At 31.2% G+C, this 26850-nt stretch overlaps 2 protein-coding genes across 4 annotated transcripts; one reads left to right on the plus strand and one right to left on the minus strand.

Moving 5' to 3' along the window:
• Positions 1-1855: 1855 nt before the first annotated feature.
• On the plus strand, positions 1856-4919 carry LOC139889913 (uncharacterized). Its single transcript, XM_071872824.1, has 3 exons — positions 1856-2015; positions 3634-3978; positions 4351-4919. The coding sequence occupies exons 1-3, from the start codon at positions 1856-1858 to the stop codon at positions 4917-4919; spliced, it is 1074 nt and encodes a 357-aa protein (XP_071728925.1).
• A 15788-nt stretch (positions 4920-20707) lies between these two features.
• On the minus strand, positions 20708-25192 carry LOC139893352 (polypyrimidine tract-binding protein homolog 2). Of its 3 annotated transcripts, XM_071876513.1 has the most exons (11): positions 25020-25192; positions 24465-24673; positions 24170-24379; positions 22854-22916; positions 22696-22769; positions 22270-22362; positions 22127-22184; positions 21921-22025; positions 21760-21841; positions 21553-21665; positions 20708-21306 (listed from the first exon to the last, which is right to left on the minus strand). In XM_071876513.1, exons 2-11 carry the CDS (start codon positions 24648-24650, stop codon positions 20941-20943), a joined length of 1350 nt encoding a protein of 449 aa, XP_071732614.1. In that variant the 5' UTR covers positions 24651-24673; positions 25020-25192; the 3' UTR covers positions 20708-20940. The 3 variants fall into 3 exon arrangements, with proteins under 3 accessions (XP_071732614.1, XP_071732616.1, XP_071732615.1); XM_071876515.1 differs by lacking the exons at positions 24465-24673; positions 25020-25192 and adding an exon at positions 23963-24020 and having other exon boundaries at positions 24170-24344; XM_071876514.1 differs by lacking the exons at positions 24465-24673; positions 25020-25192 and adding an exon at positions 23963-24023 and having other exon boundaries at positions 24170-24344.
• Positions 25193-26850: the final 1658 nt, after the last annotated feature.

Here is a 26850-nt window from a genome sequence, read left to right on the forward strand (position 1 = left end):
AAAGTAGGGTCGTGATAGCACAATCAATTATTAACACATGCACTTAAACGTTAGAAGCAAAATATACCAGAATTTCAAAAGTCTAATGACGAACAGTAACAATGTCAATCGTGATCCAAAAATCAAATTCTTCGATCTAAACTATCTGATGTAGAATCTTGAATAAATGTTGTTCAAAATCGATCAACAACTACTCGACAAACAATTTCAAAACCTGAAATTAACACACCAGCTTATATTTCCCAATTTTCTCAAAGAAGACTTAAGAATTCAATTTCACTTGTTCAGTTTCATTATATTATATGAAAATAAAAGGAAAAAAAAACATCGAAACAGTCAAATCGGACTAGGCCAAATTGGACCAAACCGGGCTGCAAGACAACTTTCTTGGTCTGGTCTGGTTTCATATATGTTGAAACCATGAATTCCGGTTTGGTTTGAGATTTATGTCATAACTAACGTCATAAATTTGAAATTATTCTCAGGTCCAACATATGTAGGGATGGCAAAAAAAAAAAGAAAAAAAAAAAAAAACGTAACCGATGGGACACCCGATATTTTGGGTCGGGTTCGAGCCGGGTAAATGGATCAAGGGTCGAGTATGGGGACTGTTTTTAATTGGACATAACAAATTCAACCACCACAAGATGCCGACAAGTAAATCAGATAGTTTCCAAGTTACCACCACAAATTCGGCTACCAAAAAGATAAATAAGGTGTGAAACAAAAGAAAAACGAAAAAAGAAAACGAAAAATTTTCATATCTGCGTTTAACCGGCGTTGACCAATAAATGAACAAGTTTGCCACCGAATTCTTGTTGAGACTATTCTGACAAGTTAACGCCGATTGATCGGCCAAGATGGCCGAGTTTTGCAACCTTGCCAGTCATGATTCCAGGAGGTAATAAGATGTATAATGCATGGGTTTGTGAAGCATTAAAGTGGCAGATTAGTAGGGAAAACCTTTATAAGTGATATGTTGTACCTACCTATTGGGGGATGTGATATGGTGTTGGGAATACAATGGCTCAAGTTACTAGGTGACATAGTTTGGAATTTTGATCATCTCAAGATGACTTTCAATTATGGTGGTCACGGGGTGAAATTTAGAGGACAGAGGTCAAGTATGCAGTGGATTAAAGGGAAATAATTGCATAAATCCATACGGAAACTAGAGGTGCAACTCAATGCTATGTCAGCTTACATATATCCAGCAACCTTATGGCACATGTTCAATGGACAAGAGGAAGCAAATGCAGGTATAAACCACTTACCGGATGAATTTACTGACATTTTTGTTGAACCAGTTATACTGCCACCTAATAGACAGTATAGCCATAAGATTAAATTGATAAATGGAGCCGAGCCTGTGAATATTAGACCCTATGGACACCCACCATCACAAAAAGATGCAATAGAGTCTATGATGTCTGAATTACTTGGAAATGGGGTTATTAGGCCAAGTCAAAGTCCTTTTGCCTCACCTATGGTTATGGTCAAGAAAAAAAGATGGCACTTGGAGAATGTGCATTGGCTATAGGGAATTAAATGCTAAAACCGTTAAAGATAGGTTCCCTATTCCTATCATAGATAGAAGAACTTATTAATGAGCTAAGTGGTTTTTCAATTTATTCTAAGTTAGACTTAAGATCTGGGTACCATCAAATTCGAATGTATGAGGCAGATATACCCCCTTTTAGAACCCATGAAGGTCGGTACGAATTTCTAGTGATGTCATTTGGCCTAACAAATACTTCTTCAACCTTCTGACCTTTGATGAATTATATCTTTAAACCAATTTTGAGAAGGTTTACCCTTGTATTTTTTTGATGATATCTTAGTATATAGTGTCACTATGAGTGAGCACATTGAACATTTGAGAATGGCATTAGAGGTTGTGAGACAACACACTTTGTTTGCTAAAATGACAAAGTGTGTATTTGCTACTTCAAAAGTGGAGTATTTGAGGCATGTTATTTCTGCACAGGGTGTTTCAACAGATCCAATTAGGGATGGTAATGGCCACCCGATCCGGTGGATATTCACCCGATCCACTCGCTTCGTGATGGATATGGACGAACCTAAATGGATATGGATACGGATATGAATGAACCTAAATGGATATGGATATGGACATGGATGAAAAGTTTCATCCATGGATATATCCATTACCACCCGAAATACATATACAAATACATAAATATAGATATATGTTTACATATAGGGATGGCAATGGATCGGATATGGATCGGGTGATGCCGTATCCATATCCATATCCATATCCATTTAGTTATTGTTCATCCATATCCATATCCATATCCATTTAGTTTAAGATCATCCGTCCATATCCATATCCAATGGATTAAGCGGGTTAATGGATATCCAATGGATATTAAAAAAAATGTTATAGTATTTTTTAATATGCGAATAAAACGTAAACGTAGTACAACAAAAATATATATGACATGACATTAAAAATTCTATCCATAAAAATGTGTAATCTTTGTCGAAGATATAACAAAATTTGCTAAACTTATTATAAAACATTGATTATAAAAAATTAAATATGAAATTTGTAAGTTTATTTTGTTAGATATACATGTTTTATTGTAATATATTATAGTTATTTTATTATAGGGTTGAAAGCAAAATGAAAATCTAATGGTAAATGAGCTTGTAATAGTAAATATATAAGAATATATCTATATTTATGTATTTGTATACGTATTTCGGGTGGTAATGGATATATCCATGGATGAAACTTTTCATTCATGTCCATATCCATATCCATTTAGGTTCATCCATATCCGTATCCATATACATTTAGGTTCATCCATATCCATCACGAAGCGGGTGGATCGGGTGGATATCCACCCGATCGGGTGACCATTGCCATCCCTATTTAAATATTTACTATTACAAGTTCATTTACCGTTATATTATTTTGCTTTCAACCTTATAATGAAATAACTATAATATATTACAATAAAACACACATATCTAATAAAATAAACTTACAAATTTCATATTTAATTTTTCATAATACATGTGTTATAGTAACATTTAACAAATTTTGTTATATCTTCGACAAAGATTACACATTCTTATGGGTAGATTTTAAATATGTCATGTTATATTTATTTCTGCTATACTACATTTTTATTTTAATCGCATACTAGAAAATATCATAACATTTTTTAATATTCATTAGATATCCATTAACCCGCTTAATCCACTGGATATGGATATGGATGGATGACCTGAAACTAAACGGATATGGATATGGATATGGATGAACAAAAATTAAATGGATATGGATGTGGATACGGCATCACCCGCTCCATATCCGATCCATTGTCATCTCTAGATCCAACAAAGATAGAAGTCATGGAAACTGACCTATGCCTAAAACAGTTAAACAATTGATAAGCTTCTTAGGTTTGACACAGTATTATAGGAGGTTTATAAGAAAGTATGCTATGATCAGCAGGCCATTGACTCACTTACTCAAGAAAGATTCTTTCTTATGGTCAGAATTAGCTACTACAACATTTAATGAACTTAAACAAAGGATGCAAGAGGCACCAGTATTGGCATAGTCAGACTTTAATAAGGAGTTTACTATTGACACAGATGCATCCAGGGTGGGAATTGGAGCAGCATTACAACAAAGAGGTCACCCTATTGCTTTCATGAGTAAAGCTCTATCACAAAGGCACCAAGCACTATCCACCTATAATAGAGAATTTATTGGATCACCTTTTCATCATCAAGATATATCACATAAGTCGCATACATCTATTGGAACAAAGGTTGTCCACACCAGCTCAAAAAAATGGCTACCAAAACTAATTAGGTTTGATTATGACATTGTGTACAAAAAGGGTAGTGAAAATGGAGTGGCAAATACACTTTATAGATTCCAGGGGAATGCTACATTGTTGAAAATTCAAGTTTCAAGTATTGCTGGTGACCTATGTATTTGAATCAAGCAAAGTGTAGACCAAGATGTGGACTTGCGAGACATAATTTCAAAATTAGCTGCCAATGATGACTCGACCATACAGGAAAAACAAGATAGTGGTGGGTTCTAATGTACCCTTGAGGCTAGAAATAATCAGTTATTTCCATGATACTCCTTGTGGTGGTCATTCAGGGTCACCTCTACTATGCAAAAGATCACAACTTACTTTTACTTGAAGAAAATGAGGAAACGAGTTAAGCAATATATAAGAAAGTGTTTAGTTTGTCAATGGTGTAAAGTAGACTTAAGTAAGTATCCTGGCTTGCAGCAACCACTACCCATACTTACTACCATATGAGCTGAACTTTTAATTGATTTCATTGAAGGCTTACCGCCCTCACAGGGTAAATGTGTCATCTTTGTGGTTGTTGACAGTTTAAGTAAATATGCCAATTTCATGTCACTAGCTCATCCATTCACAGCTTCTACAGTAGCTCAATGTTTCTTTGATAACATTTATAAGCTACACGGACTCCCAAAAGTGATAGTCAGTGACAGAGATAAAGTGTTTTTAAGTACTTTTCATAAGGAGTTATTCAAATGCATGCAGGGGAAGTTACACTTATCTACTGCATACCATCCCCAGACAAATGGTCAAACAGAGGTGGCGAATAGGTGTTTAGAAAGTTATTTGAGGTTCATAACAAGTGATCAGCCTAAATGTTGGTCAAAATGGCTAACTTTGGCAGAATATTGGTACAACACTAATTACCACTCTCCCATTCAAACAACACCTTATGAAGCTGTCTATGGTCAACCACATCCTCTACCTATTGTTTACACTACGAAAGATAGTAGGGTGGAAGCTATTGATCGATCACCAACTGCTAGAGAAAATGCAATTGCTATTCTTAAGTTTCATCTCAAAAGAGCCCAAGATAGAATGAAGAATTAAGCAGACAAAAGAAGAAAAGAAGAACAAATAAAGCTTTTCCTTTTGGTACATGGGTATATGTCAAATTGCAGCAACATAGACATGTTACTCTTAGATCACACAAGTATAGCAAGTTATCTCCAAAATATTATTGGCCATTTCAGATTGTAGAACAAAGTGGGGCAGTTGCTTACAAGTTGCACTTGCCTCCTACTACTCAAGTGCACCATGTATTTCATGTATCTCAACTTAAAGAACATAAAGGGGAATTACCTACTGACATGGGTGTGATGACCCAGGAAATTCCGACCAAATTTAAACTTAATCTTTATATGATTTCGATACGATAAGCAAAGTATGTAATGTTGAGTCTAGAAAATTTTGAAACAATGTTCATATATTCAATTACCCTTTGACAGTGCTCAACGATTCACGAACAATTATTTGTAAATAAATATGTATACATATAAATACATGTAATAAATTGAAATTATAAATATAATTTAAAACGTTAGAATTAAAAATGTAAAATAATATATCAGATAATTAAGTGTAATTTAAGACGAATCTATATTTAAATATATAGGATTCCCATGTATGATTATCATATATATATATATATATATATATATATATATATATATATATATATATATATATATATATAGTTTATAAATAATAAAGAAGCAATAAAAGTTATTATATAATATATTATTATTATTATTAAACATTACATAACTATAAATATATTATTAATAAGTTAAAATATAGTTGTTATAGTAATATTATTATTACTTTCATCATTATTGTTAATACTAATATTAATAATAATAACTAACCTCTGTATTAGTTATATTATTATAGATAAGATATGGATATGAAATTTAACGCATGTAATTAGACATCTCTACTAATATTATTATTATTATTTTCATTAATATTATTAGAATAAGTACTTAATATTAAAAACAAGGTTATTATTATTATTATGTATAATACATAATTATGAAATTTGATACAATTGATTTGTTACATTACTAATATTATTAGTATTATTGTTATCACTAATTATATCATAATTACTAGTAAAATTACGAAAAGATTAAGTTGTTATTAAAGAATATTTATTATTACTATTACTTTTTATCAATAATAGTATTATTAATATCATTATAGTTATTATTATTAGAAAATAACACAATCTATTAGTAATATCATTAATATTAATATTTCCATTATTAATAATCCTTGTAGTACAAAACAGTATTTTTAATTATTACTAATTCTTAATATTATTATTATTAATGTATAATTACTTAATTATTAAAAATTAATTGTATAATTTATATTAATTAGATAAAGGGAATCAGTTTGGCTTTACATAGCTTTCCAGCTGTTATAAATTTTGTTTATATCTCAAGTGGTTACAAATCTGTATCAAATGTACGAACCTGTTACTTTCAAAAATTACTTTATATTTTATTTATTTATTTGATTTTCTTAATTAAAAATGTGTCGATTAAATTGGTTATATATTAAACGATTAGTTCGATGAATTTAATTAATACATTCAGTTCTTCTATCACTACTCTCAATTAAAAATCAAATCATCCTTTGTTCAAATTAAGAATCAAACGTATTTTTTTTATATAAACCGATATCTCTGTTTCTCCTAAATTTTCAAAACATACGAATTCGAAAATGATTTTCAGATACAATATTGCAGTGTTCTTAGAAAGTTATTATGTAAACTACCTGCAATTATTCATCATCCAATTTTTCGTAATTAATCCTAAATTGGAGGTCAAAGTTATTTTTAAGAAAAGTCAAACATACTGTTTTTGATCAAATTCGATTTTGTTTTTAGGTTTTAAGTTAAATTGTGGATACAGAAAGATTATATGGAAGAATTAAAACTTATTTTATGTAGAAAGTTTGTTCTAAAATCGCCTAGAAATAAAAATCGCGAGTTGAGTTATATCTTCTTCACAGCGTCGGTTTTATATATATTTTTTATTTTATATTTTTTTTTCGTTTGTTAATCAGTAACAATCACAAGGAATATTTCTGTTTCGTTTAAAAATTTAAAACACATTTTTTTGAGTTTGATCTTTGGTTACCAGAGGTGTTCAGTCGAATGGGAAGGAGAAAAAGAAGGGAAACAGTTTAGTTGAGTTAAATGTTTTCTGTTGTGTTTTAATAACAGAAAAGATGAAATGGTGGAATGGTTAAGGGGGCTTGTGTATAGGATGGTGGTCGCGGGTTCGAGCCCTACAAGGGCTGTCTTTCTTTTTAAAATACTCTATGAGGTAGCTCTTATTGTTAATGTTGTTATTAGTATTAGTATTACTATTATTAATATTATTATTGTAATTGTTATTATTATTAATGATTGATGTTGATTAAGTTAATAAAAATAATAATAGGATTAATATTATTATCATTTCGTTATTACTAATTAATATCACTAAGCACTATTATTATTATTATTATTAATATTGGTACAAGTATTATTATTATTATTATTATTATTATTATTATTATTATTATTATTATTATTATTATTATTATTATTATTATTATTATTATTAATGTTATCATTAATTATTGTTACTGGTATTAAATATTATAGTTATTATTATTATTAGTACTAATTACTAATATGTATTAATTATCAATTCTCATTACTATTATTATAATCATAGTTATAACTAAGAATATTGTTATTACTATTATTATTATCATTATTATTATGTTAACAGAAATATTATAAGTAATAATATTATCATGTTATTATTAAGTAATGACATTAAGTATTATGAGGATCATTATTAGTCTTATAATGAAAATAATAAAAGTTACTATCATTTTTTTTATTAATATTAGTATTCGTAACATTTTAGAATTTTTATTTTTATAAAAGTATTACTATTAAAGATTACCATAATTAATAAAGTTGTTACGAATAATATTACTATGTACTAAGTATTAATATCAAAATGTATAATTTTCATTATCATTATTAGTAAATTAATTAATTTATTAAAAGCTACTAACATTAACATAAAAATTATCATAGAATTATTATAACTACTGATTTAACAAACAAGTGATATATATATATATATATATATATATATATATATATATATATATATATATAAAGATATAATTAAAATACATAACTTAATCATATAAAATTCTTATGTATCTTAAATATACAAAATAAATATATTTAATAATAAAGTATATACATAGGTTATTAATACAAAAGTTATATCATTAACAATAAAATATATGCTTGTTCGATTACGAATATATGTGTTAATAAATATACAAATGATTTAGGTTCGTGAATCTGAGGCCAACTCTGCATTGTTCAGTGTTCAATATAGCCATATGTATTTTTACTACAAAATACATTAGGTGAGTTTCATTATTCCCTTTTTAAATGCTTTCGCAATATATATTTTTGGGACTGAGAATACATGCGCTGTTTTTATAATTGTTTTACGAAATAGACACAAGTAAATGAAACTACATTATATGGTTGAATGATCGAAATCGAATATGCCCCTTTTTATTAAGTCTGGTAATCTAAGAATTAGGGAACAGACACCCTAATTGACGCGAATCCTAAAGATAGATCTATCGGGCCCAACAAGCCCCATCCAAAGTACCGGATGCTTTAGTACTTCGAAATTTATATCATGTCCGAAGGAGGATCCCGGAATGATGGGGATATTCTTATATACAAATTGTGAATGTCGGTTACCAGGTGTTCAATCCATATGAATGATATTTTTGTCTCTATGTATGGGACGTATGTTTATGAGAAATGGAAATATGAAATCTTGTGGTCTATTAAAATTATGAAATGATTATTTATGTTAAACTAATGAACTCACCAACCTTTTGGTTGACACTTGAGAGCATGTTTATTCTCAGGTATGAAAGAAATCTTTCGCTGTGCATTTGCTCATTTTTAGAGATATTACTTGGAGTCATTCATGACATATTTCAAAAGACGTTGCATTCGAGTCGTCGCGTTCATCAAGATTATTATTAAGTCAATTATAGTTAGATATATTATGAAATGGTATGCATGCCGTCAACTATCGATGAAATGAAAGATTGTTTTTTCCAAAAACGAATGCAATGTTTGTAAATGTATCATATAGAGGTCAAGTACCTCGCGATGTAGTCAACTGTTGTGAATTGTTTATAATCGAGATGGACTTCGTCCGGATGGATTAGGACGGGTCTCTATAGTTGGTATCAGAGCAGTGGTCTTAGCGAACCGGGTCTTGCATTAGTGTGTCTAACTAATAGTCGTTAGAATGCATTAGTGAGTCTGAACTTCGACCGTGTCTGCATGGCAAAAGTTTTGCTTATCATTTCGTGTCAAAAATTACCTGCTTATCATTCTTAGAGAATCAATTGCTTATCATTCTTACTCTAGACACGTTTTACTGCATTGACTGCATGAATAGTGTATAGACAAAATTCATATCTTAGCATATCTGCTACTTCATATCTTAGCGTATCTGTTACTGTAACTTTGCCAGACAACTTCCGTAGATTCCTCCGTAACTTATGGGATTTTAGTATTATATATGCATATGTAAATTATGTATTGCAGGGTACTAATCAACATCCTATAATCTATTTCTTATCGAAAATCCTTCATCTGATCGTACGAGATGAATCCTGCAACCAGTTCGAGTCCCTCAGATTCCGATAGCTATTCCGATAGTTATTCCGACAGCTATTCCGACATAGATGTTCACCTAAGCTACGAAAAACAGCGTCATCGACATGAATCAACCAATCAGCCATTATCAATTCATCTGATGGGTTCGTAGTCGACTTAATTAATGGAAACGCGCAGAAGGCAATCCCTTCCACCAACCGAATTCACCTCTTGACAATGAACCTGAAGCGTTTACCGGTGAACCTGTTCGAGACACCATTTTCAGTCTCATTTCCAGGGTAACTCGACAAGATTATATTCTATCCACAATTCTAAACCTTATTCATCCGCTCGTTCCGATCGACAATCATCCTGGAGTAATAAGCCAACGAACTTCGCGCTCGAATAATCAATTCGAAGAATATGGTGCAAAATGTACCAGCTTCAGCAACATCAGTGGCACCAACAGTACCATCAATAACAGCACTAGTACCATCAACAATCCATGCTTCAATATCATCATCTGTACTTTGAGTATGATCTTTGTTCTATGTATCGTTCTACCTCATTTATCTTCGTTCGACATGGCGAATATGTAATCTCTAAAGTTTTATAGATTATTTATTCCAGTTCCAACCGAAAAGCAAATGAGTTTAATATCATATTAACTCATTAAATCCATGAATACATCTGAAGAAAATATATATGTATATATGTTTTCATAAAGATTGTAATTAAAAATTCTCTTGTACAAGCTGTTAATGGTGAAAATATTTTAACGGGTAGGTAATACCCGAGGAATATTTAAATTTCACATTAATAAGTTACATTGTACGTTCTTCGAATCTGTTTCAACAGTCATATACTATCCTACTTACATCCACCGATATACGTATCCGTTCACCAAAGAATAACTATTTTCATTCAAATTCAAATTTCATATTAGGATTTTGACATCAGAATCCAACAAGTGGCATAATGAAAAAAAAAATGGACACAATAAAAATTGATTAGAAACAGACTAATTAACAATATGAAATTTTGTTAAGAATCCACGCTAACAAAATCCTAGCTAACTGTTCCTAGCTAGCTGTTAATTCCGTATTACATTTATTTTATCGCAATTTAATTCTCGCAATTTTATTTATTGTTATTTAATTTCTGTTATTTACTTTACGCACTTTATTTATCGTTATTTAAATTTTCTATTATTTATTTTACGCACTTTAAATATCGGGACACGTATACAAGGTTTTGACATATCATATCGACGCATCTATATATATTATTTGGAATCACCATAGACACTTTATATGCAGTAATGATCGAGTTCTCTATACAGGGTTGAGGTTGATTCTACAATAATATATATAGTTTGAGTTGTGATCGAGTCTGACACGTATACGGGTCACGACACGTATTAAATAATTCGAATATTATATATTAAACTATATATGAATTATTGGACTATCGACTGTGGACTAATAACATTGGACAATTAAAATGAATTAAAATATTGATTATAACATATGAAACTAAACAATTCTTCAAGTTGCCACTTGATTTCATCTTAAACCTCATTTGTATCTTCACGATTACATTTTGCTTTCAAACCTTTCATGATTCTTGAAAACGCCTCAATCGATAGGATGAATCAACCGCACTTCATCTACGGAATGAAAGATTTATGCATATAGTTATGCACCTGAGAAACTCTCGGCAACTGAGTAAAAGTTAAAAGTAGCCGCGTCAGATCTTTTGGCATTTATTAGCAAAAATAACTTTACAATCCCTTTTCAAGGTAGCCAATTTTGTCACAGCTCCAGCAAGTCAACTTCGACTTTTCATTCCAAGTAGTCTTACTATAATCCTGATATATACGATTACCCTTTTGATACCGGAGAATTCTTTTATATTCCATCATATTACCAACAGACATACCAGCAACCTCGTTACTTCTTGGCTTAAATCTCTCTGACAAATCATTATAATTATTCATTGAAACCCTATCATATACTCATCCGTATCTTGTGACGAGAACTGCCATACCAATTACCGGGAATCAGCAATCAGTACTTTGAAAAACTCACAGCATATCTACATCAACAGTTATATGTATGACATTTATCGTTTAGAATTATGATCTCTCATTCTGAAATTCTGAAAAGCACTCAGTCACAAATCAATACTCTGAATGTTGAAAAAGCTGAATGAAGCAGCAGAAACCATAGACAACTATAAACGCCCTTAATCATCGGAAGTTTGATGATAAAGCATAGTATGTTGGAAAAGCTCGGAAAGGTTGGAACTGGAAAACGGATGGAGCTAACCACAAAGGAGACCGAGGATAAATACAAGGATCATACCATATATTCAAAGAATCCAGATAATTCTGGATCCGATGAAAACTTCAAAGAATATCTTGCTCCGAAGTCATGTTAAAATCTTGCGGAAAATCTTTCTCCATCAACCATCGAACTTAGAAATCCCAAAATATCATCATAAATATCTTCGATATTACTGAGGATATTTTCATAACTCTTCTTGTCCGAAATTAGTTACCTCTTCGTGCTTCCTGTGTATCATTATATTGGAAACATTCAATAGAAAATTTAGTACCGAAAAGCAGCTTATGCGAAACTATGAAGAAAGCCGTGGACAAATCACAAAGAATAAGTTTGACTTCAAAGAATCTAAATGATTCTGTTTCTGATGAAATCTTTAGCGAATACCTTGCTTCCGAATCTAAACCCTTACGGATAAATCTTCTTTATCATCCATCGATATTAGAAATTCTAAGATATCATCGTATCTTTCATTATAAATATCCTCCATACTTCTGAAGATATTTTTTTATAACCATTCTTATCTGAAATCATTAATCTCTTCGTGTTATCAGTGTTACATCATATAGAAACTGTTAGTTTCTATATTATGTAAACTTTCGAGCTTAAAATATGAATGTTATTGAAGTAATGTTGGGAACTGATGCATGAGTTAGTATAATATAATGACACTTGATCAACGTGATTATATTACAGTAAGTCATGCTGAGTTTCTAATGAAACGTGATGATGGTTCACAGTAGACCATACCGTCATCATGTGTCATGTTACATAACTCTTTCATTCTACTTAACTTATGAACATATCATGAAAATGTATTCTTGATGAATCTACCTTCCGTGATGTTGATAAATTTGAAAATCAAATCGTACTATCACGTTCTTTCCTGCTTAGAACATTATAATCATTCAAAACTCTATGTCTACGAATTCTGGACCATTATTCGCTTGATTTAAAGTCGGGAAGAGAAAACAAAAGAATGAATCTCCGAAATTGAAATGGGGGGTATAAATCACAGCAAATAGGAGAGAGCATTAACTGTGAATGACAATGATTATAGAAAACAGAAACAAGGACTTCGAAGTATAAGGAAAGATATAAAGCCGATAACAATACATAAATTACAAACCGTTTATATCAATGTTTATAGCAACATAAAGACACGGGAGGATTAAAAGCACTATAACCTCAAGGGCGAAGTAGAAGAAAACAGATTCCTCTGGTGGAAGTTGGAAAAGGAGAATAATTGTTGCGATAATAAGGATGAGGACAAGGATCAGAACTGGATTAAGCATTTTCAGAATCTTTTGGATGTATGAAATAAGAAGGAAAGTATAGGAAGGGTGAGAATAATGGAACGGAAGAGTTTAATTTATAATGGAAATATCAGACAGAGTAATCAAAACAGATCACCGCATTTAATTCGAGAGATCTTAATTCCCTTATTCGCCGAAGAATCAAATCTTTTAGATTTCGAAGATTTTCTTTAAATCCCTTGAGTTTCGGAATTCAATCAAGACAACGTCAAAAGTTAAGATGCACCTTATTTTCTAAAATCAACCGTGACTACGTCACCGATTAAGACGAACCTGCATTTACTCATTTCACTCTTTGGTGATAACTTCATTAGTAAGCTTCGAGTAATCGAATTGTTTTATCTATATTACTCAATGATGATAAAACTCTATCTATCAACTCAATTTTCGTCATGAAAACATTTTAATTGTTAACCATGACCACTTTACTCAAATTTCGGGACGAAATTTCTTTATCGGGTAGGTACTGTGATGACCCGAGAAATTCCGACCAAATTTAAACTTAATCTTTATATGATTTCGATACGATAAGCAAAGTATGTAATGTTGAGTCTAAAAAATTTTGAAACAATGTTCATATATTCAATTACCCTTTGACTGTGCTCAACGATTCACGAACAATTATTTGTAAATAAATATGTATACATATAAATACATGTAATAAATTGAAATTATAAATATAATTTAAAACGTTAGAATTAAAAATGTAAAATAAGATATCAGACAATTAAGTGTAATTTAAGACGAATCTATATTTAAATATATAGGATTCCCATGTATGATTATCATATATATATATATATATATATATATATATATATATATATATATATATATATATATATATATATATATATATATATATATATATATATATATAGTTTATAAATAATAAAGAAGCAATAAAAGTTATTATATAATATATTATTATTATTAAACATTACATAACTATAAATATATTATTAATAAGTTAAAATATAGTTGTTATAGTAATATTATTATTACTTTCGTCATTATTGTTAATACTAATATTAATAATAATAATAACTAACCTCTGTATTAGTTATATTATTATAGATAAGATATGGATATGAAATTTAACGCATGTAATTAAACATCTCTACTAATATTATTATTATTATTTTCATTAATATTATTAGAATAAGTACTTAATATTAAAAACAAGGTTATTATTATTATTTTGTATAATACATAATTATGAAATTTGATACAATTGATTTGTTACATTACTAATATTATTAGTATTATTGTTATCACTAATTATATCATAATTACTAGTAAAATTACGAAAAGATTAAGTTGTTATTAAAGAATATTTATTATTACTATTACTTTTTATCAATAATAGTATTATTAATATCATTATAGTTATTATTATTAGAAAATAACACAATCTATTAGTAATATCATTAATATTAATATTTCCATTATTAATAATCCTTGTAGTACAAAACAGTATTTTTAATTATTACTAATTCTTAATATTATTATTATTAATGTATAATTACTTAATTATTAAAAATTAATTGTATAATTTATATTAATTAGATAAAGGGAATCAGTTTGGCTTTACATAGCTTTCCAGCTGTTATAAATTTTGTTTATATCTCAAGTGGTTACAAATCTGTATCAAATGTACGAACCTGTTACTTTCAAAAATTACTTTATATTTTATTTATTTATTTGATTTTCTTAATTAAAAATGTGTCGATTAAATTGGTTATATATTAAACGATTAGTTCGATGAATTTAATTAATACATTCAGTTCTTCTATCACTACTCTCAATTAAAAATCAAATCATCCTTTGTTCAATTTAAGAATCAAACGTATTTTTTTTTATATAAACCGATATCTCTGTTTCTCCTAAATTTTCAAAACATACGAATTCGAAAATGATTTTCAGATACAATATTGCAGTGTTCTTAGAAAGTTATTATGTAAACTACCTGCAATTATTCATCATCTAATTTTTCGTAATTAATCCTAAATTGGAGGTCAAAGTTATTTTTAAGAAAAGTCAAACATACTGTTTTTGATCAAATTCGATTTTGTTTTTAGGTTTTAAGTTAAATTGTGGATACAAAAAGATTATATGGAAGAATTAAAACTTATTTTATGTAGAAAGTTTGTTCTAAAACCGCCTAGAAATCAAAATCGCGAGTTGAGTTATATCTTCTTCACAGCGTCGGTTTTATATATATTTTTTATTTTATATTTTTTTTTCGTTTGTTAATCAGTAACAATCACACGGAATATTTCTGTTTCGTTTAAAAATTTAAAACACATTTTTTTGAGTTTGATCTTTGGTTACCGAAAGTGTTCAGTCGAATGGGAAGGAGAAAAAGAAGGGAAACAGTTTAGTTGAGTTAAATGTTTTCTGCTGTGTTTTAATAACAGAAAAGATGAAATGGTGGAATGGTTAAGGGGGCTTGTGTATTGGATGGTGGTCGCGGGTTCGAGCCCTACAAGGGCTGTCTTTCTTTTTAAAATACTCTATGAGGTAGCTCTTATTGTTAATATTGTTATTAGTATTACTATTATTAATATTATTATTGTAATTGTTATTATTATTAATGATTGATGTTGATTAAGTTAATAAAAATAATAATAGGATTAATATTATTATCATTTCGTTATTACTAATTAATATCACTAAGCACTATGATTATTATTATTATTAATATTGGTACAAGTAGTATTATTATTATTATTATTATTATTATTATTATTATTATTATTATTATTAATGTTATCATTAATTATTGTTACTGGTATTAAATATTATAGTTATTATTATTATTAGTACTAATTACTAATATGTATTAATTATCAATTCTCATTACTATTATTATAATCATAGTTATAACTAAGAATATTGTTATTACTATTATTATTATCATTATTATTATGTTAACAAAAATATTATGAGTAATAATATTATCATGTTATTATTAAGTAATGACATTAAGTATTATGAGGATCATTATTAGTCTTATAATGAAAATAATAAAAGTTACTATCATTTTTTTTATTAATATTAGTATTCGTAACATTTTAGAATTTTTATTTTTATAAAAGTATTACTATTAAAGATTACCATAATTAATAAAGTTGTTACGAATAATATTACTATGTACTAAGTATTAATATCAAAATGTATAATTTTCATTATCATTATTAGTAAATTAATTAATTTATTAAAAGCTACTAACATTAACATAAAAATTATCATAGAATTATTATAACTACTGATTTAACAAACAAGTGATATATATATATATATATATATATATATATATATATATATATATATATATATATATATAAAGATATAATTAAAATACATAACTTAATCATATAAAATTCTTATGTATCTTAAATATACAAAATAAATATATTTAATAATAAAGTATATACATAGGTTATTAATACAAAAGTTATATCATTAACAATAAAATATATGCTTGTTCGATTACGAATATATGTGTTAATAAATATACAAATGATTTAGGTTCGTGAATCCGAGGCCAACTCTGCATTGTTCAGTGTTCAATATAGCCATATGTATTTTTACTACAAAATATATTAGGTGAGTTTCATTATTCCCTTTTTAAATGCTTTCGCAATATATATTTTTGGGACTGAGAATACATGCGCTGTTTTTATAATTGTTTTACGAAATAGACACAAGTAAATGAAACTACATTATATGGTTGAATGATCGAAATCGAATATGCCCCTTTTTATTAAGTCTGGTAATCTAAGAATTAGGGAACAGACACCCTAATTGACGCGAATCCTAAAGATAGATCTATCGGGCCCAACAAGCCCCATCCAAAGTACCGGATGCTTTAGTACTTCGAAATTTATATCATGTCCGAAGGAGGATCCCGGAATGATGGGGATATTCTTATATACAAATTGTGAATGTCGGTTACCAGGTGTTCAATCCATATGAATGATATTTTTGTCTCTATGTATGGGACGTATGTTTATGAGAAATGGAAATATGAAATCTTGTGGTCTATTAAAATTATGAAATGATTATTTATGTTAAACTAATGAACTCACCAACCTTTTGGTTGACACTTGAAAGCATGTTTATTCTCAGGTATGAAAGAAATCTTCCGCTGTGCATTTGCTCATTTTTAGAGATATTACTTGGAGTCATTCATGACATATTTCAAAAGACGTTGCATTCGAGTCGTCGCGTTCATCAAGATTATTATTAAGTCAATTATAGTTAGATATATTATGAAATGGTATGCATGCCGTCAACTTTCGATGAAATGAAAGATTGTCTTTTCCAAAAACGAATGCAATGTTTGTAAATGTATCATATAGAGGTCAAGTACCTCGCGATGTAGTCAACTGTTGTGAATTGTTTATAATCGAGATGGACTTCGTCCGGATGGATTAGGACGGGTCTCTACAATGGGTCTTCTTTCACCATTGAATGAAAGTGGATTGATTTCTGTTGTGCCAATTAAAATTCTAGACAGGAAATTACTACGAAGGGGCAATCGAGCAGTAGTGTGTGGATTAATTCAATGGCAGAATGGAACGATAGAAGATGCTACATGGGAACCACTTGAAGAATTAGCACAACGATTTCCTGCGTTTGATGTTTTCAATTCAGATTCTTGAGGGCAAGAATAGTTTGAAGGGGAAGGAATTGATCCGTGTTATTCAAAATAGTTCACACGTGCAGCTCACGTGATGCCAAATTGGGGAAAAGCATGACAAGCACGTGATTTCATCTTCTACAGCAGTGGCGTTCAAAATACGTTGACAATCAACTAGAATATAGCAAGTTGGTGTGATTTCATCTTCTACAGCAGTGGCGTTCAAAATACGTTGACAATCAACTAGAATATAGCAAGTTTACCAAGTTGTTTACTAGAAAGATTTTCAATGAGTTACAGGCACGATTGAAAGATTTTCAATGAGTTACAGGCACGATTGAAAGCAGCTTCAAGATATGATGATAATCAATTCGAATATAGCAAGTTTACTATTATAAGACAGGCCCGGCCCGTAAGGGGTTCAAGTAGTGCACGTGCTCAGGGCCCATAAAGTTTAGGGGCCCAATATTTTCATTAACAAATTATTTACAAACCCAAGTCATCATCAATTAATGAGCCAAAGTCATATAGAGGAGACATATTGTATAATTTGTACTACTACCGAAGACTTTTGTATTAATAGAACAGTTTGGTTATATAACTCTCCGATGTGGGATGAAAGCTTATAATTCCATCACAAAGTGCCTTCATAGATATTTCTAGATTTCTATTTCCTCAAATTAATTCACATGTGCAGATTAATTGCTTTTTGGTATTTTAACAAAAAGAAGCTTAGTATCAAGAACGAAAAAAACGAAGCATCCTAAATATAAAATAATAATCGTTATCATCCCAATTCAATTCTTTAATACCTACTATTTCTTGTTATTGTTATATACTCCCTCGTGACACTGTATTATTATTTTTTCCAATCCTATTTCTATTTCCTATCTAATCTAAATTATATAAATAATATAATGGAAATAACATAACTAATTAAGGTCGTAAAAATTTTAAATTTAATATCGAAATCTAGAGCTTTTCAACCTTGCTTGAATGTTATATCCTTTTCTATTTCTTACATATTTTGATATGTAAAATAATGAATGATGCATTCTAGAGTATCTAAATTTAATATAGCCAAACTAAGTACTTACAAATTAATGCAATTATCCGCTAAATTTCTAACGCGTAAATATCGAATAAGGTTAAAACCAAAGTCGAATCCAGAAAAAATCGAAAAAACCCAAACCGGTAAGGGCCTTTTTTCCCGCCTCGCTCGGGGCACTCAAATTCTCGGGACCGGCCCTGTTATAAGATATGTTGATAATCAACTCGAATATAGCAAGTTTACTATTATAGACAGGAGCATGAAGATTCAGTTTTAAATGATAATGTTGAATGTTGATAGAGTTGCAAAATCTGATTATTTGGTGAGTACATTCCACCAATACGTGAGGTTATTTACTAATGAAAATCAAAAGAACTTTCATGCAACCGTAGAATGTTTAACAGAGTTGGTCATTTCTGTCAGCACATCTTTTACCTGCTAAGGATGTAAAATGTTGAAGAATTACCTAAGGGGTCGTTTGGTTCGTGGGATTTCGTGGGATTTGGAGGGATTTGCATTTCAAATCCCATGATATCCCATGTTTGATTGGAGGATTTGGTTGGAGGGATTTGCATTTCAAATCCCACGAAATCCCATAGATGAAGGACTTGAAAATCCATTGTATATATGAGGGATTTGAAATCCCATGTTCTAAGATCTTACATTTACGATTTACGTTTCGCGTTCACGTTTCGGATTCACTTTCCGGGTCCGCGTTTCGGGTTCGCGTTTCGGGTTGGCCTTTCGGGTTCGAGTTCCGGGTTCCTGTTTCAGGTTCGAGTTCCGGGTTCGAGTTTCGGGTTCGCGTTTCGGGTTCGCGTTTTGGGTTCACGTTTCGGGTTCGCGTTTTGGGTTCACATTTCGGATACGCGATTAGGGTTCGCATTTTGGGTTCGCGTTTCGGGCTCGAGTTTCGGGCTCGCATTTCGGGTTCGAATTTCGTGTTCAATTTCGGGTTCGCATTTCGGTTTCGGGTTCGCGTATCACGGTCGCATTCCCGTTTGGACGTTTCGATTTTGGGTTTGCGTTTTCCAATCGTATTCTCGTTTTGAGTTCGCATTACAAATTCTGAGATTTGAAAACCTCGAACCAAACAGAAGATAGGATTTCAAATCCCGGGATTTCAAATCCTGTGGGATTTCATATCCCATGGGATTTCAAATCCTGGGAATTGAAATCCTTGAACCAAACGCCCCCTAACCGGCATGTTATCAAACGTTGGTGTAACAATGTTGTTATATTAAAGATCCATGCGATTTGGTTTAATTTGTGTTATTTGAAAATCTAGGTAGACGATCTATAATTAACAATAAAAAAAATGACGTTTTATAGTGTCTCACACATCAACCAGTCGCAAGTTCGCAACTATTGCGAAAATTATAATCATGGCCGTTGTTTGCATGTTTGAGCGTGTGTTTGTGTATACGTGAACGTGTAATCAGTTAGGAGCAAAAATACAAAAACTAGCCTACGCAATTATATTTTTATCGTCCATGACCGATAAATCTTGTTTTGCAATGTCAAAAGACGACCTTGCGTTTTGCGAGAGCAATTTGGCAAATAACTATTTTAAAATGTAAAAACGTTTAATATTTAACTAAAAGGTAAAATGAAACAAATATGACTATCAAATCATTACAAGCCCTTTCAGAAATGGATCGAAAGATATAGAAGAATTTGACTAATAATTTATTGTTTTATTAAGAAAATCGGATCAAAAGAATTAGTTCAAAAGCATATTCTACGTAGGTGGATACGGATATATAGGTGTCTTCCCTCAATATTGCATTTTGATGATATAAAATAATTAGATCACCAAACCAAACTCCACAAATTTGGAAGCCAACTCACAAAGAAATCGGGAAGATTAAAACGAAGATGAAGCTATAATGTGGTCTAAAACAGTACTAGTTGCAGCACACTTTCACAACTAGATAACAAACAATACTTGAAAATAAAACCACTAGAAGTAACATAAAAAGAGAGATTCTACAGATGGTAACGAGGTGGGGGCCCACCTTGTGGAGGGTAGCCATTTTGACCATTATAATAATTTGGGCCAGGACCCATTTCAGATGGCATGCCATGCTGTGGCCTGTAAGGGTGATTATGCATCTGCATCTGCTGCTGCATTTGCATTGGTTGAGGCCCTGCTGGTGGTGGTGGTGGACCTTGAACCCAGCCTCCTGTAGCCTGAGGAGGAGCTCCATACCCTTCTGGGCGAGGCATGTATTGGGCGGCGTTGTACTGGGGCCCAGCTGATGGTGGTTGTTGCCCCAAGATCGGGGGTTGTGGGTTCGGGTTCATCATCGGGACAGCAGGGATTGTGTAATCTCTACTCCGGTCATTATTGATCTAGTAAACGCCAGTCAAAAACAACCCAATGTTACATTAATCGCATTGCACATATTACTTTACTACTCCGTATGATAACGATGGCCAATTGAAGTTTTATGAACCCGTATAAGTAATAGATAAACTGATATATTAGAAAGATGATAATGATGAATGATGATAATAGTAAGTAGCATATCTGATATAATGCACTATCACCAAAAAAGATATATATATATATGTCTGATATTACTAAATAATAAATACCTTGATGCTTAAATCAGTGTGGCGAGAATATGAAATGTGAAGCTTGCAAAACCCTCCATCATATATGCAGTGTCCTTCCAAGGCATCCTTGGCAGCCACAGCTGTAGGAACATCTGCAAAACGGTAAACAATAATTGACCAAGTGTCAAGTGTGTAATCAAACCTCATATGGAAACATGTTTATTGATTATGAATGAAGTAACTCACCAGGGTACTGAATCAAAGCTTGAACTCCTCCATTTTTGTCAAACATGGCAATTTTTAAAACGGGTCCAAAGGAGGAGAAGACCTGATATAATCAGGATACAGAAATTATTAAGATAACAATTCTGAACATAAAAAAGAATATGCACCAAAAATTGAGATACCATCTGTAACACATCCAACGTGACCGCATACTGCATGTTCTCAATAGAAGCAAGAAGAACATTACTCTCAGATTCAATCTTCTTCCCATCAATACCCAGACTGAACTGCAATAGCAACAAAACAGAACATGATATATAACAAGAAAATATAATTAGACAAAAACAAGAGATTTTTCATATGTAAAGAAACCGGTTCACTTGCTTACCTGACCAGTAGCATCTATTGCAGAGGATGCAACAGGAAGCATAGGGTTTGTATAGTCCCTGAAACATGAAAAAAAGCTTATCAAATTAGTAGCAGAATGGAGAATAAAAAGCAGTTTGCCATAGAATGTGCATAAATATTGACCTGCTACGATGACTCTGGAACTTTACACTCAAATCTGTATGTGCAGAATATGTTATCTTTAGAGAACATGGGCCTAGCTCCGGAATCAAATAGCTGCAAATTCATAGAAAAAATAAGTTGGTATGTATATTAAAAAAAAAAAAAAAAACCCTAGCGAATAGTGCAAACAAAAAGACCATTAAGATACAATATTGTTTAACTGATGTTATACTACAATGCAAGTCAAAAGTCAAATTAATTCAGTCAATCATTCAAAATCTATAAAATTCGGTCAAAAACAGTCAAGGTCAAAGTTGGTCAACGTCGATTAGTCCCTGTTTTGACTGATTAATCCCTACAAGGACCTGGCCAACTAGACCCCAACTAGTGATTTTTAAACCTTGTATACAGATCAGTTTATGGGCTGCATTTTTACATTTTACCCACCTGGGTATACTCCTACCATCAAGAGCATCCTTTGCAGATGTAGCAGTTTCCGAGTCTGTAAACTGCACAAGAGCCTGAAAGCAGATATATGATAAGACCACTTCTTAATAATGTTGTGGTGAAAAATCAAATATAAATTCCTATACAATTGCACACACCTGGAATCCAGCTGTCTTCTCAAAAGTTGTAATTTTATGCACGAACCCGAACGCAGAAAACACCTACAAAACTTAACCCTTTAGATTTTGTAAAAAAGAACTTAAACCTTTAGAATTTGTAGAAAAGAGAAAAAATAACAGCATTATCCAAAACATATAGCATAAATGTTCATCTATAGTCCTATCATACCAGTGCATTGACAAAAACAGCTCAATTCTTAAGTATTAGATCAAGCAACGACAATATGCAGATATTAAAAAAATAAACTTTGTCAACAAACAAACACTTGTGAAGTATGCAAAGCAGAAGATTAGTTATACAAATTACTAAGATACATTTTTTAGCCACCACATCACATATTTGAAGCATATTTACATGTTAACTTCTGTTTTTGCTTAATTTGTACTTAAAAAAAGTAACACGAGTGTCTTCTCATTGAAAGAGTAATTGTTGTAGGAGACTGTAAACAAAATAGAAATAATATAAAGTTACTAAGGTACTAATTAGCTTGGTAAATATAGTGTTGGAAGATCTTCGTAAGGGTTTATGAATAAAGATGATTACCTACCCACCCAATGCTTCCTCTTAATTCACCCTGTTTATAGCTAAAAAACTCGAATTAAAATATAATCCTTCACAGGTTAGCTCTAGGTATTGATATGCATATTTCAGTAAATATGATGTATATAAGATATTATTCGTTAGTATAGTGCCTGCCCTTTTAAACTTTGCTTAAACTAAAAATCCAATACGTCTAGGCTCTAGCCTTCAAGAAACCGTAATTGAATATCGACAACCTTCAATCCATATTTATCGTACAATTAGGGAAAACTCATAATGTAGACTATTATTTCAGGTACTCATAATGTAGACTATTATTTCAGGTAGACTAGTAAGCAACCACAACAAACATTCAACATAACATCATAAAGTACAATGCGAAATGCAGAGCACTCCATTACAGATCATGCAAAAAGCCGAAAAAAAGTTGGACAAACCTAAAAACAAACTATCCTAAACTCTTAAAAGTGAAGGGATAGGAAGAGATGAAGTAGGAAGAAAGAGCGAGTGTTAAGGAAGGGGAAAGGAGAAAAGGAGACAAACACACATGCGCTCTTTCACCCCAAGCAATAAGCAGCCATCGAAGATAAATCCTTGACATAAGCCTGCTGATCCATTTACATTTGATGTCAAACAATGAAACTTAACAAGCACGTGCGAAAACCTACCAACCAAATACTCTTTTCACAGCATCTATCATCTACTAATAACTTACCTCTTCAAATCATACAGTGCATGCAATAAATTTACTTACCAGGTGCAACACATCAATGCTGACAAGGCGGGCATCATTGCCCTCAATGGTTACCAAAAGCACATTCCCAGCAACATCAGCAGAAGTTTTATTGTTCACGATTTCTTGCCTGTTTGAATATTGTAAGTAAACAGTTTTCCCTCGGACCTGAGCCGGCTCTGATGACGAAGCATAATATGAAATCATCGAAATTGCTTGATTTTGTTCAGCCTATAAACAGTATAACACATGAGAGCAATAAGTCAAAACTCATAACACTACGTTCACATAACCATAACCTCCCATTAAAACTTACAAATTCAATAAAGGCTTGATTTCTGTTCGCTCCAACGTTACACTTTGTGTTAACTACTTTACCGAATGGTTTACCGAGTTCAATCAGTTCCTCTTCAGTGCACTCCCAGGGCAAGTTTCTCAAATGAAGAACCTTCGATGGGGTCTGCGTGTACCGAAACTGAGGTTGACTTGCTACAGATGCCATTTCAAACTACACACAACTCAATTCTGCCATAAATAAGACAAACAATCAATAAACAAATATCATCACGCAACTTAATACACACTTCTCAACATAAAAAGCCCTAGACCTTAAACTTTGAAAGCAATAACTTAACAGAGCATAATTTAACAGCATATGCCAAACGATAATAATAATTACTCGTGTGTAAGAGTTAATCTGGTATCCAATTCACACAGCAACCAAAAACGATATGAGGTGAACAAACGAGAAAGTGAATTGAGCTAATAGATAACATATTTAATATACGTATGTATAGCTATAATGAGATCCAGATACGTTTTGAAAAATAAAAGAGAATGAGTTAGGGAAACATAAATCAGAGAGATTAACCTTATAGATACAGAGGCGATGAAAAATTTGTTGCAGACGAAAAACTAGGGTTTGAAAGTGGAAGCAATTTGGGGTTAATTTTGGAGTCGGCGAATGGAGACCACAGCGATAGGGCAAAAGAAGGATTTATCAGATGCAACGGGGTTCATATTTCACCGATCTGTCTTTTCTTTTTCTTTTCTCTTTTTTAATTTTCATATGATGTAACTAGTTTATTTATTTATATTTATAACCCGCATTTTTTTTCGCAACTTAGACATGAGTTATTTAATTTGACTACATAATTTTTCCTACCCTTAAATTCACTGTTCAACCGTAGCATTCTTTTTTTCCCCTTTTTTTTTTTTTTTTTCTAATTACCATAAATCTTCTACAACCCCCATTGGCTAAAACCCCATCCAATCACTGTTATTGTGGCAGTGTTTTTTTTTTTTTTTCCCAACTTCCTGAAGCTTCTACTTTACTCATGCAACCTTCAAACCCTAAACTCAAATGAGAGTGCAGATTCATTGATAATGCTAAAAACGAACATATATTTCATAGCATTATTCCTCAAGAAAGACAAGCTTTTAGTTGCAATTGTTCTATTTACAAGAGATATTCGTTTAAATAATAAAAGGTGAAGACAAAAGACAGATTCGACGAATTGAAGACGCAAACGACCAAAAAGCTCAAAAGTACAAAAGACAATCAAAAAGGTTCCAATTATTGATAAGAAACGTCTCGAAATCACAAGAGTACAAGATTCAAAACGCAAAGTACAAGATATTAAATTGTACGCGAGGACGTTCGAAAATCCGGAACCGGGACTAGAGTCAACTCTTAACGCTCGACGCAACGGACTAAAAATTACAAGTTAACTATGTATATAAATATAATATAATATATAATTAATTATATTAATTATATATATATTATATATATATATAATAAAAACCGTCGGCAGCAAGAAACTCCAAGGGTGTGAGCTGTAAATACCTCTCCGCTACTCGCGGAGTTTTAAGGGCATTTTGCCGCGAGTCGCGGAGCCCCAATTTTCAACTCTGGCTATAAAGCCAACCGAATTCTGATCAAATATCATCATCTTTTTTCTTCCTCTTCATACGTAAATATATTTATATTTATAATTTATATTTTAATTTTAATTTTAATTCTAATAATAAGGGTATGTTAGCGAATGTTGTAAGGGTGTAAGTCGAAATTCTGTCCGTGTAACGCTACGCTATTTTTAATCATTGTAAGTTATGTTCAACCTTTTTATATTAATGTCTCGTAGCTAAGTTATTATTATGCTTATTTAAAACGAAGTAATCATGATGTTGGGCTAATTACTAAAATTGGGTAATTGGGCTTTGTACCATAATTGGAGTTTGGACAAAAGAACGACACTTGTGGAAATTAGACTATGGGCTAATAATGGGCTTTATATTTGTTTAACTAAATGAAAGTTTGTTAATGTTAATATAAAGATTTACAATTGGGCGTCCCTATAAATTACCATATACACTCGATCGGACACGATGGGCGGGGTATTTATATGTACGAATAATCGTTCATTTAACCGGACACGGGAATGGATTAATAGCCACTAGAATAATTAAAACAGGGGTGAAATTACATTCAAGGGTAATTGGTGTAATTGTTAACAAAGTAGTAAAACCTTGGTTTACACGCAGTCGATAACCTGGTGTATTCATTAAACAAAGTATTAAAACCTTGTTACAATTCGAATCCCCAATTAGTTGGAATATTTATCTTCGGGTATAATAATAATTTGACAAGGACACTTGCAATTTATATTTATGACTGATGGACTGTTATGGACAAAAAC

The sequence above is a fragment of the Rutidosis leptorrhynchoides genome, chromosome 2 (assembly GCF_046630445.1).
Source record: "Rutidosis leptorrhynchoides isolate AG116_Rl617_1_P2 chromosome 2, CSIRO_AGI_Rlap_v1, whole genome shotgun sequence".
Classification (NCBI taxonomy): domain Eukaryota; kingdom Viridiplantae; phylum Streptophyta; class Magnoliopsida; order Asterales; family Asteraceae; genus Rutidosis; species Rutidosis leptorrhynchoides.

Coding starts and splice junctions, on each gene's coding strand:
- LOC139889913 (XM_071872824.1), top strand. CDS start 1,856: ATGAGTGAGCACATTGAACATTTGAGAATGGCATTAGAGGTTGTGAGA. Junction 2,016..3,633: donor AACAGATCCAATTAGGGATG/GTAATGGCCACC, acceptor CTATTGACACAG/ATGCATCCAGGGTGGGAATT. Junction 3,979..4,350: donor AAGTATTGCTGGTGACCTAT/GTATTTGAATCA, acceptor ATTTCATTGAAG/GCTTACCGCCCTCACAGGGT.
- LOC139893352 (XM_071876513.1), bottom strand. CDS start 24,650: ATGGCATCTGTAGCAAGTCAACCTCAGTTTCGGTACACGCAGACCCCA. Junction 24,380..24,464: donor ATCAAGCCTTTATTGAATTT/GTAAGTTTTAAT, acceptor TACTGTTTATAG/GCTGAACAAAATCAAGCAAT. Junction 22,026..22,126: donor CAATAGATGCTACTGGTCAG/GTAAGCAAGTGA, acceptor TTGCTATTGCAG/TTCAGTCTGGGTATTGATGG.